Genomic DNA, 16,033 nt, shown 5'->3' on the forward strand with positions numbered 1-16,033 from the left:
CACGATGGAGCAGTGTCCCCTTACACAGTGTAATATGGAGCAGACACCCTCTGCTTCTTTTTTGAATCAGTATTATGCAATGAATGGTAAGAAGGAGATCTTGGGAGAAAATACAGTGCTGTGTTGGCTTAGATTTGAGTTTTGATTGCGTTTGGGGTTTGTTTTAGTTTTCCACTTTTCATTTTTAAATGTGACAGCTCGGTCTATCTGCCGTGCAATCCTCCCAGCTGGCCTTCTCCAGTGTTAAAAGTGACGCTGTGCTTTTCTATTTGTACTTGTAGCTCCTGATCATTTTTTGATGTCTCTTCACTGCTTTTTATCAGTATGTGTTAAATCTCTTTTTCCTTAACTCATTAATCTCTCTGGCTTTTCAAGAAGTTGCTTTCTCTCCTCATGCTCTGCTCCTTTCCTTTGTGCCATGCTCCTGTTCTAATAAAATCACCAGTTTGATCACTATCCAGTTTATTAGTCAACATATGGCAATACTCACAGTGGTCCTGTTTGGGGTATAAAAAAGGCAGTGGGCCACCTGTAGTGGTACTAAATTGTGGTTTCTTGCTTTGTGGAACTTGGTCTAGCTCAGACTTTGTCAGCGCTGGTGTGCTACCTGCTGTGCAGCCCAGGCACTCCTCTGCACCCATGTTATTGTTGCATTGTTTTTACAGCTGTAGCACCCTGCAGCCCTTGAACACTTATCCCCCCAGTTGATTGAGGAGTACTGATTTGCTGATACTAAATATCAACAGGAATTTATGGCTCTCCTTCCTTGACTATAGTAAGCAGGTGAACTGACTCACTTTCAGGAGACCAGAGCCAGTTCATGGAGGAGTTCCTGATGATTTTTGAACCCAGAATAGAGATCTGCCAGAGTAGAGATCTGGGGAGCCCATACAGGCTAGGTGAGATAGGTCCTTGTTCCTCTTTCCTCCTTTCTGTGGGTGTGCAACCCAGGTCCAAGTTTGGCTTTTTTTTTGAAGAGGAGATGATCAGCTATCATTTTCATGCACTGAGCTGGGCTGACATCAGTGGAACTCTGTCAGAGTCTGACCCATTTTATTCAGTGTATGTTACATACCTCAGTACAAATGATGAAGCAGTGAATTAACACAGGCAATGATTCATAGCAACAGACACCTCTGCAGAGGATGTCTAATCTTTCCATAGCTGCACTTTGCTGAGGAACCACCTCGTTTCCAGCCCAAAATCATCTGGGAGTGCCATCTGCAGCTGGGAGGTCTCTCCTCCATGCACCAAAACCCCCACCACCTAACTTCTGAGCATGCTTTATCTTTGCCATGCCATAAAGGAGGGCACAGATGATCTCCAGCATCTCATGCTATGGGGACAACAAGCACCAAATGTTGCTGTAGCTCTTGTGTCAGAAATGTGCCATGTGGTGTGAATGCATTTAGCCTCGATTGCTCCCATGGATCTCAGTGTCAGTGAGCTCAGCCCTGCATATGTCTGTGCTGGTTTTGCTTTTTGCTTAAACTCAGTCAGAAAGTACTGCAGAAAACCCAGCCTTGCTGTGTGTTGTTTTCTCCCTCTGTGCTGTGGGCACGTTGCTGGTGCAGAATCTGTTACTGCTGTTGCAGTGTGTTTATTGTGACTGAGTGTTGTGCATTAATCTTGCAGCATCCTGTGGTGATGGAATGTCATCCTTGTTCCCCTGAGTGGTGATATTCCAAGCATACCTTTTTTGCATTCTTAGGACATGAATTTTTTTATCAGTCAAAACCCAAACTGAGCAGTAGAATGAGCATCAACAAAACACCTGGTGTCCTTCAGACTGGTTGTGGCCCAGAACAGCAGAGAGCAAGTCTGAGATCAGATGCTGGCTTCAAACCTGTAGGAGCTTTGATCAAAACCCTTTGTATTTTGCATTTCACTTTCCTTCCTCTCTTGAAAGAGGAAGAGCAGCAGCTATTGCTACATGCCACTGCTTCTATATAAACAGTGTATGTGTTGCATAGTGCTGTTAAATATTAAGCAGTGTTATATATTTTATAAAGGTCTGATAAAGCACTTTGAAGAAGAAATTTAAATGATAGTGATGTGCTGCTTCTATTTCTCTTTTGATTTGCTGGGGTTTTTTACATATGAAATAGAAAAACAAATATTTGATGTATGCTTGACTTTTTCACTTTTGATCTCTATTTTGTTTTTCCTTCAATAGTAGCCCGTCATTTTGTGACCTAGCATTTTTGCAGATTTAAAGCGGTGTTTTTCCAAAGAGTCCTTTATCCAAGTTCACACCAAAAGCGCTGTGGATTTGGACTCCACCCTCTGCCCCAGACACTCCTCAGCATGAAAGAAAAGCAAATCCATCCTTTAGCAAGATGAAACCAACTTGGATAAACATTAGATTTGAATTGCCTGGCTCTCTCTGGAGCTGTAGATTGACATCTTGGCTAAATAACTCCTAGCCTTTCTTTCATTTGAAATTAATATCAGTTCACAGTTTGAAGATTTTTTGAATAAGACCTTAAAAGAATGATATCTTGTCTGTTAGACACAGCCAGCAAGGATTTGTGTTTTGCCATGAGTGCCTGGCAAGATTGCCTATTCCCCAGTTGCATGGTGGGCTTATGCACATGTGGCCCTGCTTGCACCACATGGACCAGAGGTTCTGCTCAACCTCAGCCAGCCTGTGATTCTGTGACTTGCACTTTGTGCTCCAGAAAAGCTTCCCTGTTACTGGGACTATGCTGGTAAGATCCTTGAAGGTGTTTGGAGTGACATTATTTTCTCTTTGGTCTATTGTCAACGATTTTACATCCATTTGATGTAAGTTCAAAGCTTACTGAAGTCATTGGAAGTTTTCAGGGATCAGGGGAATTGGATAACCTTGCCACGCAGAGACAAAACTTGTGGTGAGAATGTATTGTGCATTGCCTAAACAGGGAAACAAAATCAAGTGAAAGCTGTGCTTTTTTCCCCCAGTTTTTATTGAAATTTATAACTTGTCCCATGAAAGATAGACCAAGGGCAGTCTCCCATTAGCTTGCATTATCATTTCCCATTCAGCAATTCCCTTGCACATGCAGGTCAAAGGAGAATGGATGCGTGCGTGACCTAAATCCTTCAAAAGCGGGGCACAGTATTATTTTCCTCGGGAGGTCTGTCCTCTGCTTGTCCTCTGAGGGAGTTGGTTTCTCCGCCCGCAGGATCGATGACTGTTTCTGTGCCTCTCGGAAGCTGGATGCAGTTGCCACCGAGGCCAAGTTCAAGCAAGACCTGGGTTTCCGGATGCTCAACTGCGGCCGGACGGATCTGGTTAAGCAAGCCATATCCCTGCTGGGGCCGGATGGGATCAACAGCATGAGCGAGCAGGTAACGGCATGGACGTTTATGGAAGCGGCTGTGGAATGGGAGAGTTTTGTCTGCTTATCACAGGAAATGAGCCCCAGCTTTCAGCTCTACATAGACAGGACCCTAATGCTTCCCCCCTTCATTGAGTTAAAGCACTGCCAGGTGAACATCCACATTAAGTGAGGTCATTATGAGTTGTATTGATTTGCCAGTACTGAGGTAACTCAGCATGAGGGTGACTGCATCCCCTGAAATATTCTTAACAGTGAACTGAGTCGAGTGAAGGCAGAGGAAGATCCCAAGAGAGCTTAGTGTTGAGCTGAATTCTTAAAACTGCTTCAGAGCCGTGCACAGTGCTGTGAGACAGGGCTTTGTGAGGTGAGCAGCCTTGCACTGCACACAGCTCTGGGATCTGTCACCACTTCATGTGCACCACCCAGCCTGTCAGTGAATGGTTAATTGCTGATGCTGTTTAATGGATTTCAGTCCAGTTTAAACCTCGCAGACGTGAAAGTATCTCTGCAGTTACCCCTCCACTGGTTATCGTGGCCAACATCCACCAGTTCAAGAGCCTAAATTTCCTTGGAGTTACCCCTCCATGAGGCTGGTGGTTGTGGCTGGGGATAAAGCTGCCCTCTGCAGCTACCTACTGGCAGCTGACCGTAGTGCTCACCAAGGTGGTTCCCCCTTCCCAGAGGGAGATGATGGCTATGAATACTAACCTTTCCTTTTGAAATAGAGTCCCCTGGCCTTTCTGGTGCCCCTGATGAAAGTTCATTGCTGCATGTTCTCAGAGCTGTGCCATCATTTTTGACAGGAGCCGGGTGGCTGCCACCTCTCAGGTGGTCATGGGACAAGAGCTGGAGTGTTCATGAGTTTAGGTCTTCTGAGATGAAAGCTGTTCCAGGAATGTGAATTACATTGCTGTTGAGTAGCTTCAGTCTGAGTTAGTATTGTGGATTCATCTGAGAAAAGCTTTAGAAGAGGACAATACTTCCTGAAAAAAAATAGTATTGGACTGCTCATTCCAAGGTTCATACTTTTTAAAATTATTGTTATTTTAAGTTAGCCTGAACCTGGAAACTTCTCACAGCATATTTCCTCTGTCCTCCAGGCTGAAAACTGGGAACACTCTGGCTTGATTCATCAAAGTACCTAATCATATGCTTAACTCTGAACACATGCTTTTACATCCTATTTGAGTGAAAGTTAAGCCTGTGCTTAAATGTTTCGCTGGATCAAATGTCCCACATCTTGCAGGATCCCACATCTTGCAGGACAGAGCCCTAAGTCATACAAAGCTGAAAGAAAGACAGTAATTTCACATTTTGCCAAAAGCCAAATGCCCCTTGTGTTGATTGTACACATTGTTCCTGTGTGTGCTTCGAACACTAATGATGGGCTCGTTAAAAATCCATTCCTCCCACGTGCAGAGAGGGGGGTGAGTGGTGCTGCAGCAGAAGGCTGAGCTGCAGGGCAAGCCTGGGGGGACTGGCAGAAGCAAAAGCAAGGGGGACAGCAGTGCCAGTGAAGGGGAGGTTAAAATCCTCATTAACTCTTTAAAACCCTGACACTGCAGCATAACATTCTGGGCCCCTTTTAGTCAGTGTTAAGTCCTCGTTCAGCTGCAGCAGGGTCAGGACCTCTTGCGTGGTTCCCAGGCTGAGCTTTTGCTCCGGATGTTGCCACAGGACTCCTCACTGTGGCTGCCCACGTGCTGTGTCTTGCAGGGGGAGCCTCAGCACTGGGGCTCAGATTGGTTTTCAGATTATTTTCTACAGATCTGATTAGACCCCTTGTGCTCAATGAACACTTGAATTAATTATCCAGTGATGCCGCTTACAGAAACTGAAAAACCATTTGAAGGAACATGTATTTAATTTTAAGCTGCTACCCCATCCTCATGTTCCAAGGCCCAAGCACAATTTTTTTGTAATTTGCGTGGTCCTGTTTGTTCCCATAGTGTTTACTGACTGCCAAAGGAAATCTTTTGCCACTGGCTGTGGCTGAAGTACTTTCAAATTCTCTTTGCAAATAGCTTCAAGTCACACAAGAACTCCCCTTGCCTAGGGTGAACTTCTTTTTTCTCAAGCATGGCATGAGGACCCAAGTGCTTATTCCATGAGTACACTGCAGATTGGATCCTGTGAAATGCTCCATGTCTTTCAGGGAGGACCTAAGGACCTTGCAGGCATAAACATTAATTTATATTGTCTCTACAGGAGCAGCCTTTCCATACCTAAGCACCCACTACCTTTAGCCCTTCATACAAACAAGAAAACTGGGGTAGTTCAGCAAGAACAGTGGTGCTGGGCTCTTGCTAGGAAGAGCAGTGTCACAGCTCAGTGTCTGGCCATGACAGGTACCTCCAGTTTCCCTGAAAATAACTTCCCTTCATAGCAGCACTTGGGTTAAAGAGCAAATGGACTGTGGTCTGACAGCAGATTCACTGGGGAACCTCGAGGCAGGCTGTAAACACGCATCAGAGGTACAGGAGATTTACTGCAAAGCAACTGGTGGCTGTTGGTCAACCCCCCCTACTGTATTTAATAAGCAGCTTTTGCTGTTATAATTTGCAGTAGGTTTAATAATTTTGTTCATGGTTTCATCTGGACTCATTACCACAGCCACAGCAGTACTTCCCTAAAGGGAAATGGTGATCAGGCATAGCAGGTATTTCAGATTAATACAAATTGCATTGTGATGATTCTGTAGTGAAGGGTTACTTAATCCACTTTTTCTCCAAGCAGGGCCATGTTTTCCTAGAGCCAGTAACTTGCAACAAAGCTGTCTGGCATTTCATTTGAAATTAAGTCCATGTTTGCTAGGGAGTGCTATACAAAGCCTTGACATTTCCAGCCCCTTACAGTATCCGTGTTGAAAAAGCTGTGCTCAAATCTGACTGATCTTAAAAGGAGCTTGAGATGTTTTAAAGGCTCTTTTAGTAATTGAAAAGTTAGGTTTTAAGACACTCTGATAATAGAAAACTGAATAGAATTCTTGTCTTTCTAAAATACCAGTGGAAATAATGGTTGCTTTGGTGAAAACATGTCTCTTTGGGGGCCCCAAAGACAAAAGTGCTCAGTTTAGTATACGATGGAGGTGAGGCTGGCAAGCCTAGTTTCACTCACCATGCTGAAGACAACATGAAAAATACAAGCAGTAAGCACAAGTGACAACAAAAATGGAGATTTTTACCAAAGTGTTTGACTTTCACTGGTCTGAGGGGCATGTTTGTAGCAGAGGTAATGGGCTTTCATTAAATACATGCTGTTAGTCTTGATGATATATACTTAAATAATTGTTTTTAAAAATCAAAGAGAGTTCTGTGTTAAATTTGTCAATTCCTTTGTTTTTTAACTCCAAAAAATGACTAGGGCATGACTCCACTGATGTATGCTTGTGTCAGGGGTGATGAGGCTATGGTGCAGATGCTGCTAGATGCTGGAGCAGATCTGAATGCTGAGGTGAGGACTTTTTGTTGGTTGTATCTTTTTTCTGTTGTTTGTTTACATCTTAAATTACCCCCTGGAAATGTAGCGGAGTGAAAATCTCAAGCATGAAAAAGAAAACAAATCTGTTTTATCTGGGATTGGGACCACTTGAAATGAACAGTGAAATCAAATGGCATTAGGTTAACACTGGGATTCACTGCACAGAAGGGGTCCAGTCACCGAAGTTAACCCTCAGGTAACAGTGATTTAGTTGTATTTGCACACTGCAAATGAATACAGGCATTAATTGGCACTAGCCCTGGGCCCAGCTCTAATGCTATTACAAGGACTCACTGAATCTCAGCTGACTTTAAATGGAGAAGGTGAAAGAAACGCCTATCTGGTAACTTGCCAAAGCTCAGCATTTCTATGCATATGGATGTTCCAAGTAAGCATCCCCAGCACACAAGAGCCATATAGGTTCCATTGTTTTGTTTTACGAAGTGCCTTGGGCTAAAAACTGTTGGATGACGAGCTTGAAGCTTCCAGAATATAAATGTCTCATTGATGAATGCATATCACAAACTCAGACAATCTGTCCACCAAGCAGATTGTTGTCCAACCCAGTGCAATGCAGGTATGTACATTTTTTAAGAGTCATTTGAAAATCCGTGAAGAGTTATTTGTTAATGATTCCAGTTTCAATTTGTTGAGGTCATGAGTAAATTAAGCTGTCTGCTTCACTTATCTGTGTTCCATCTGTTCTGTTTGGACTTGAGCGAGCTGATAAATTGGAGTCACTACTTCAGACAGACGTTTTGCACTTTTAAAAAGTCCAATTTAAAAAGTAGAAACTGCTGTCAACCATAGGAGACTGACAGTGTTACTACCATGTTGTGAAATCAGCTGGTGATTTCAGTTCCCCACAGCCAAGCACATGACCCTCAAAGCTGGCAGCAACTGAACGATTGAACCCCTAGTCAGACCAAAGACTGGATGGGCAGGGAGGCTGATCTCTTCCTTAACCCTGCCTTGTGGCTCAGATGTGAAGTGGCATTATTTGGTTCCTAGGACGAATTTTCATTGGGAGCAGTCCTCCCAATTGCTCCAGTAATCTTCCGGGCTTGAATCAAATGCAAATTTAAACAGTTTTGTCTTCCTGAAACTGCTGACATATGAGAGAATAACTCCAGTGAGGAATGTGAACCTCCCCAATTCACTGCTGTAGAGTGTTTGCTCTAAAATCAAATGAAAACACTTTTGGACAAGAACTGTGAATAATTATGGCGTGCAATTATACGATGATTTGTGCACACCACAACCAACTGTGCAAATTGGGCAATTATGGCAAAAAAAGGCAAATCAACCATGAACAAAAATAAATACACTGTCAGGTGCTGCATAATTTTCTCCCTTTCACTTTGCAAATATGTTTCCAAAAGTAGCCTCAAATGCTGGGCACCTCCCTTTTTGATTGCCCACCCTTAGTGAAAATGGACTCATTTCCAGATGTGCTGAGAGGCTGCAATTTGCTCTGTACTCAGTGGGACCTGTAGCTGCTCAGCCAGTCTCATCCTTAAAAGCTTATCCAGGCACAGGTCTTTTGCAAACACTGTGTTGGAGAGAACTCTGACTTGGAAAAAAAAAACCACTAACCAAAAAAAACACCCATGAAAAACCAACAAAACAAAAAGGAGCAAAGGAGTTTAAATGACTTCATTTTCTTTGCTGCTTTCCATGGACTGCCCCAAACAGTGGTGGGAACCATGCTTGAGGAGGAGCTGGGTGCATTCACTGAGCCCTGGTCCTGCCCATCCTTCCCCTATGCTGCTCTTGCTCCACATCCCAAACCCCAAGGCTTGAGCTGCTCAATCCTATTCCTTCTGACCCAGCCCAGCCCCTAAGGAGCCCCGTGTCCTTGTTCAGAGGCCAGCACACTCCTTGCGGTGCCCTTGAGCTCTCTGTTTGGCAAATCTGGGTGGTAACAGCCAGGTGCTGGTGCAGATCTGGCAAGCTGTGGGATCTGCACGGGTCTTCAGATTTTGCCCTCATCCCTGTCCTTGGGACTGAGGGCCTGCATCTAGCAAAATGCTGCTGCATGTGGCACTTGGAAATGTGAGCTGCTGCTGGAACTGGATATTTAATGACTGGCCCTGCTCGCCTGTATGGATTAAAGTGCTTCAGACAAGGTAGCGAAAGCAGAGCTGGCTGGTGAGAGATGGTGCATCTTTTACTCTGATTTTAGTCCTCCTCTGAAGATCAATAACAAGATTTTGAATTTTAGTGTCACACTCCATCTGAGTGCGCAGCCTTGGATTGCAAATGTTCATTAGATTCTACCAGCTCTGTGAACCTCATCAATATTAATATCCCCATCTTTAAGATGGGGGAATTCAGGGAAACTGAAGCAAAGAATGGTTATTCATCTTTCCCAATGTCTACATTAGAGGCACCAGGCACTAAGGCGTAGAAAATAGAAGGAGCAACCTGAAGAATAGCATTTTGTTTTTTAAGGATATCGTTGGCATCTCTTTTAACTGTCACCACCCAGCACTTTTAGCTCAACTCAGACAGGAAAAGGCAGTAAAAGGAGATTTTCTTAAACATTTCTGAAGTGACACTCTGCCCCATCACTTTTCAGACATTTTTTTTTCCTCTGGTGAGACAGGAAGAGCCTGGAAGAATGCCTGCAAACTCCAGGGTAGGGCTTGTGATGTTGTCTTTCATGACAGCAGTGACAAAAGTACTGATTTAAGTTCAAAGAAACTTGGCTGGGCCTGGAGCAATCCCAAGACCCAGGGCTGTTGGTACATGGCCTGGTGAAGTCAGTGGGAGTGGTCCTTAGCTGTAAATGTCCTGATCCATCCTTACTTCCCCAGTGTGTGCTGTTATAACCAGCTGTGGATGTTTTGCCCTTGTGCAAAAGAATCTGGTGGCCAGTGGTTTAGATGGAGCTACAGTAGTTGGTAAAAGACTTCATTTGGTAAGAACTCAAATCAAGCTGTCAAATCAGCACAAACAGTTTTAATATTGAGAAAAATTTTGCAGGAAAAAAATGAAGCCAATCATTTTATAAAGCACCTTTCCCAGGTTTTCTATTTCACTTACTCCCTCACATGCCTGACTTTCGGGCAAGTTGAATTTTGTTACATATAGCTCTTTAAAAAAATAACTTTAATTTGTTTATAGGTTGTCAGTACTGCTCATAAATACCCATCCGTCCACCCTGAGACCCGCCATTGGACAGCTCTGACATTTGCTGTGTTGCATGGACATATTCCTGTAGTTCAGGTATTATTGTATTTCCCTACCTGCATCTCATTCTTTTTTTTTTCTCCTCTTCAGTTCTAATTACATCCATCTCAAACCAGCATCCTCTTGTCATACTCATATTGGTTACTTCTGCTTCAAGAGTGTACTGATACATGATAGACTTACAAAGTGATTATGGTGTTCAAAACTTAACCAATATGAGGCTTAAACAGGACAATTTTAAAGCAGAGTTGCACCAAAGAAAGTCTGACAACTCCTTGTGCTCCTTCCTGACCACTTGTTTTATATGTTTGTTTATTCATTCATTGCACTTTCTTACACTGTAATATTCTAGCAAACACAAAACTGCTGCCTTGGTGGGAGAGAGGTGGACAACAGCTCTCATGCTGCTCCAGAGGAGGAGAATCCCTCACTCTCCTTAGCCCATCCAGGTGTCATGTGGGATGTGCTGGTTCCGTGCTTTGGCATCTCAAAAGTTGAGAAGGTTTATTCTTCAAAACAGCTGTGTCTGTGACACACTCAAGCACCAAAACTTTGAAGGCCTTAAGACAGAAATGGCCAAGAGGGTGCTGGAGCACAGGCTCCATCCTGCTCTCTTTGGCCACTTTTGTTTTCAGCATTGCTGCTACTTACATGGAAGTGTCTCCGATGGAGACCACAGCTTTTGGACTCATTGCTGTAATTGGTTCTTAAGAATTGCCTTTCTTTTGGCCATGTCTTCATATAAAAGATGGAGACAATTGAAATCTGATCCATTTTTGGATGGTGCTGGGCTTCTAGAAGACCATGAAGGAAGGATGCTTGTCGGGATAACTTTCTTCCATCTCCAGTGCATTACTTCCTAACACTGACCTTATCCCATTTCCCATCAAAAATGCTGGGTTACACTTTTTTGGCTCTGAAGTTGGACGCTGGAGCTTCTGATGTTTGGCAGCGTAAAATGAGCGAAAAAAGGAATGAATTTGCCTCTGTGAAACAATGGGCAGAATTTGCATGTCACGTGTCTCCATTGTATTGGGTTTGCAGATAACAAGAAGCATTAGATTCTCATTTGTCACTGTTCATGAACTCTTCAGAGTGTGATACCCCCAGATGCTCTAAATGGTGAATTTTCTTTCTAGCTATTGCTGGATGCTGGAGCAAAGGTAGAAGGTTCCTTAGAGCATGGAGAGGAAAATTACTCTGAAACTCCTTTACAGCTGGCAGCAGCTGCTGGTAAGGACTTTCTTCCTCCTCCCATTGTAACAATTCCTCAGCTGGGATCTGTGGTTTAGGTGAGCAAATACTGGATTTCAAAAGGACTAAAATTGCATCTCTTGCCTTGCAGGAAATTTTGAACTGGTCAGTTTGCTGTTGGAGCGAGGAGCTGACCCCATGATAGGAACAATGTACAGGAATGGCATTTCCATGACTCCACAAGGTGACATGAACTCTTTCAGTCAGGCTGCTGCACATGGACACAGGTAGAGTGGGAACAAGTCTAGTGGCATCCTTCCAGTGCTACTTTTTTTGCCTGGGCGTCCAGTTTGAGCAGATGGGTGAAATTTCTGCATGAACAATTGAACATGCCACCAACTGAGCAGAGACGTAAGGCTTTCTGCTAGCATGTGAATTAAACCAGTTGGTGGTACAAGCTCCGTTTTGATTTCTGATGTAAAAAAAAAAAAAGGAAGGGGACTTCTTGTGGTATGTTCAATGCAGTGGTTGTTAAATGGCAGCTGATGTGACAGCAGAGAGGAATGTCAAAAACACTCCTTCTGAATTTCTTGATATTTTTCTCAGGTTTGAGTGAATTGTGTCTGTACTGCTGCAGCCTTAATTTTGTTGAATAGATTTTCTGCATCTATGTTTACTGTAAAGTCCTGTGTGTCTTAATGTTGTTTGTATGCTGCAAATATAAAAAAAAAAGAACTACTGAGATGAGCATCTGGCATGCATGACATTGCAACGCTCAGGAGTTGACTGCAGTGTAATGAATTAGTATCATGATCTTCACACTCCTACTTTTCTGATTGTAGCCATCCAGAGGAACATAGATACAGGTTAGAGACAGTACCTACCGTGTGTTTGCTTAGAGATGAGCTGCCAGTCTAACAACACGCTCACGGCACGTCAGGGCAGGTTCAACAGCTCTGTCCATCTGGAGCCTGCGAGAAATCACTGGCACAGACAGGACACTTTGGGTGTTGAGGTCTCACATTCACTCAGTGTGAATGGAAACCACAGGCCTGAAGAGAACCTGGGGCTCTCTGTGGCTTGGCTGCTGGCTGTCCACGTCACAGACACTAACTCTTGTGTTCCTACCTGTATAACGCTCACACACATCTCCTTCCTTCCATCTCTGCCCTAAATTTGTTTGGGACATACCATGCTGCAGTGTTAGTGGGAGGGGGGGGACACTGGCATACAAGGAGGGTGGGCTGGGAGCCGGCCTGGTTTCTCTTCTCACAGCTGCAAAACCAAGGGAAACTACTGAGGCTGATGAGTTATTCTGGTGTGAACCTGAGGGCACAAAGTCTCTGAGTTCGGGTTTTGTTATTTGATGGCCCAGCTGGATCACTGGCTTTGTAGAGTAGTCCCAGCTGTGCTTGAACCTGCCCTGACTGGCCTTGTTGAATGTCTAGCTGCTCTAGCTTTCCCAGACTGCTTTGAGTGTGAATCGAGTGGTGGTGCTTTCAGTAGCTCCAGGCAGCTCCCTTCTCAGGTGGCTGCCATGGTAGGAGTCCCAAGAGCTTGTCCAGAGGCACCTTGGCCTTCCCTGGTTGCTGAAGAAGTCTTGAGTCACATTTAGTTCACGAGTCTTTGTTCCCACAAGATGCCGCCCCTCATGCGACATCTGTGCTGTTCATGTCACGACAGCAGTGACTTGCAGACATGTCCCAGGCAGTGCAGGTGGGCTAGCAGGAGCTGTGCTTGCCTTGGGTCTGCTCTCAGCTGGTTCTGCCATTAGCTGGAGTAATTTCTTGGGTAGGTGTCCTAACTTGCCACACAGCAAGTAAGCCCAGTGCAGTGAAAGCCTGGCCACTGACTGCTCTCCCCTTCCTCTCCTCTCCTGCCCCCTCTCTCCCTCTCTGTCGTGCTTGACAGGAATGTTTTCCGCAAGCTGCTTGCTCAGCCGGAGAAGGAGAAGAGCGATATCCTGTCCTTGGAGGAGATCCTGGCTGAGGGCACGGACTTGCCCGACTCAGCAGCAGCTCCTCTCTGCGCCAGCCGCAACAGCAAGGCCAAGCTGAAGGCCCTGAAGGAAGCCATGTACCACAGCGCCGAGCACGGCTACGTGGATGTCACCATCGACATCCGGAGCATAGGTCAGTGCTGGGCTCCTTCTCTGCTTCGGCCAGGGAAGGACCACTCTGAGAAACACGTCCCTCTTGATGGGCTGTTGCTTAAACCAACCACGGTCACATCTTCCTCAACTCTTTTGGAATAAAAGGCGGTGGGAGATCTGACAGGTTCCCAGCCCATTCCAGGTCCACAGCACACCTGTTGAGGGGCCAGTGGCTTTTTTCTGCAGGACGCAGTGGTTTCCACCAGGAGCCATCTGCACTGCTGCATGGCAGAGTGTAGGCAAGGCTCTGGGGCAGTGTTCAGCTGTCATGGGCCACCTCCAGCTGCTTCTCTTTTGCACTCTGCTTTAAAGCAGTCCACCATTAAAACAACTTTATTTTCTGAGGCTCTGAAGGCAGGAGCAGGGAGCTGAACTCCTTGGTATGCCAGGTCTGCCAGTGAGGGACTCGAACATAATACAATCCCCCTGTGAAGTTGCTTCTGCCTGTGGGTAGGGTGGTTGTGTGACGCAGATGGAAATCGATCTGTGTGTTTACCATCCCCATTCATCTGTTCACAGAGAAAGAGAGACCCAAGTACCTGGTGTGCCTCTGCCTGGGGCAGTGCTCCAGTCCTAGGGCCATAGGATGTGGGTCAGAGCGTGCAGTGGACTGTGCAGGCAAAGATCTGGAGATGAATGAGAGGAGAGTGGCAGGGGTGCTCTGCAGGCATTGGACATTTTCTGACATAGAAGGAAAAACCTTCACTTGCCAAACACCAGGCTTATATTTCCTTCCACTCCATTCTATAAGAGCAGAAAGTAGGTCGCATCCAGCCTCATGCCTGCAGGGGTACATTAGCTCCATGTGCTTTCTCGCTCAGTGCATGGGAGCAGTTCCCTTTAACTTCCTGGAGAGTGGCTCTGCCATGACAAGCTGCTTGAAAGGGCTGATCTGCTTAACTTGCTCAGTGCTCTTTAGGGAAAATGCTAATGATCAGGAGAGGACATGGGGTATCACTTTAAAGCAAGTTTTAATATGAAGACCACCAATTTGAATCCAGGTAGGTAGGGACCAAAATCAGTTTTTTTCACCTTTTAATGGCTCTCCAGGGCCACATTCAAACAAATGAGCTAGTGTAAATCTAGTTTCCAAAAGGCTTTTGCAACGCAGAATTCCACAGCAATTACCACAAATTGGTAGTCTCTGCAGAGAAGCTGAAGGCTAGATGAGCTGAGAGACCACAGTCTTCTCTTAGCATTTGGAGGAAAGCCTCTGTGCATTAGCTCTGGGATGTACTGATAACCATCAGCCTTCTCAAGTAGGGATAAATAGAAATTTGATTTCTTGAATGATTTGGCAGCTTTCGCTTGAAATGTTAATATCAGTAAAGGTAAAAAAGCAGAAGGGCACGTCGTTCCCTGGAGCTGGGAATGAGCTGTGTCCTCTGTGTGCAGGTGTTCCCTGGACGCTGCACACGTGGCTGGAGTCTCTGCGCACGTCCTTCCAGCAGCACCGACGGCCCCTCATCCAGTGCTTGCTCAAGGAGTTCAAGTCCATTCAGGAAGAGGAGTACACTGAGGAGCTCATCACACAAGGGTTGCCTCTGATGTTTGAGATACTGAAGGCCAGCAAGGTAGGATGAAATTGCGTGTTTTAAAGCAAATCAGCCATATTCTCATCCTCTAAGTCACAAAAGCTTGCAATATTATTTTTGAACAGCTTTCCCAAAGGTTGTTTAGACTACACAGGATTATTATTATCTGTATTGATATGTATCTCGGGGTTTTTTCACTGTGGAACCATGGGCTATAAACACACAGGCTAATCACTGCTCCTACTAGAACAGCCTAATCACAGGTGCTAACAGTAAGCTGGAGAGACAACAAAAGCTGGTGCATAGTGGTGAAATTAAAGTCAAAAGGGTCATGGCAGTGTGGCAAGAGTAGTTGATAACCAAGCCAACCCAAGGAGTAATTTCACCCAGCTTGCTTTACAGAGCCATACAACAAAGCTAATATTCATGTTTATTGGACTTTTTTAGCCTGTCATGATTTTATCTTCCCTTCATGTGGGATTTGGACTTCTAAAGCTTGCGAGGAGACTGTTTTCTATGAGCAAAGAAAATTTTCTGTGTGTGTGTGTTTGTACTTGCAGGTTCCCCAGATTTATTCTTTCAGCTGACCTTTTTTTAGCCAAGCAAATCAGAATAACAAAACCTTTCCAAGGAGGTACCATTGGGTATGGAAGTATAATGGCAAAAGGGATGATTGTGGAGCTGGCAAGGAGAGGGAAATGTATTACCTAGTGAAGAATTTAAAACTTGTTATAACCAATAGTCTCTTCTTTACTGGTTCCCCTGAGAGTCAGTCACTCCCAAGGAATGCCCAGTCACAGTCTACTGTTACCAGTATAACACTGTAGTGATGAGAAGCATCAAAATTATTTGATTGGTGTTCTTTTTCCTCATACTCCACAATACATGTCGGTATGGCCTTCTAATTATTAAACTGAAAGTAAGTAACTTTTATCACCCAACTCTATGTGTAACAGCAAGGAGCAAATAATTTCTAGCAATAGCCTAAATAATGTGAAAAGGGGACAGGTTCTGGTATAGGTACTCAATACTAGATATTCCAGACTTGGTATAGCTAATGATGGCCTACATGGATTTATTTATTCTATCTTGCTGCAAAAGCAGGCTTGGACTAGAGTTTTGAGCAAATCCTGCATATTTGTTCCAGTATT

The 16,033-nt window shown here is 44.7% G+C and overlaps 1 protein-coding gene across 2 annotated transcripts in view; it reads left to right on the top strand.

Moving 5' to 3' along the window:
* Nucleotides 1-16,033, top strand: part of BTBD11 (BTB domain containing 11) — a 167,953-nt gene that overhangs the window by 127,265 nt on the left and 24,655 nt on the right. For both annotated transcript variants that reach the window (XM_030959343.1, XM_030959344.1), the window contains exons 5-11: nucleotides 3,168-3,333; nucleotides 6,690-6,779; nucleotides 9,936-10,037; nucleotides 11,141-11,234; nucleotides 11,347-11,482; nucleotides 13,107-13,327; nucleotides 14,743-14,921. In XM_030959343.1, the coding sequence (XP_030815203.1) occupies nucleotides 3,168-3,333; nucleotides 6,690-6,779; nucleotides 9,936-10,037; nucleotides 11,141-11,234; nucleotides 11,347-11,482; nucleotides 13,107-13,327; nucleotides 14,743-14,921 (988 nt within the window). The remainder of the gene's footprint in view (nucleotides 1-3,167; nucleotides 3,334-6,689; nucleotides 6,780-9,935; nucleotides 10,038-11,140; nucleotides 11,235-11,346; nucleotides 11,483-13,106; nucleotides 13,328-14,742; nucleotides 14,922-16,033) is intronic.

The sequence above is a fragment of the Camarhynchus parvulus genome, chromosome 1A (assembly GCF_901933205.1).
Source record: "Camarhynchus parvulus chromosome 1A, STF_HiC, whole genome shotgun sequence".
Lineage (NCBI taxonomy): Eukaryota > Metazoa > Chordata > Aves > Passeriformes > Thraupidae > Camarhynchus > Camarhynchus parvulus.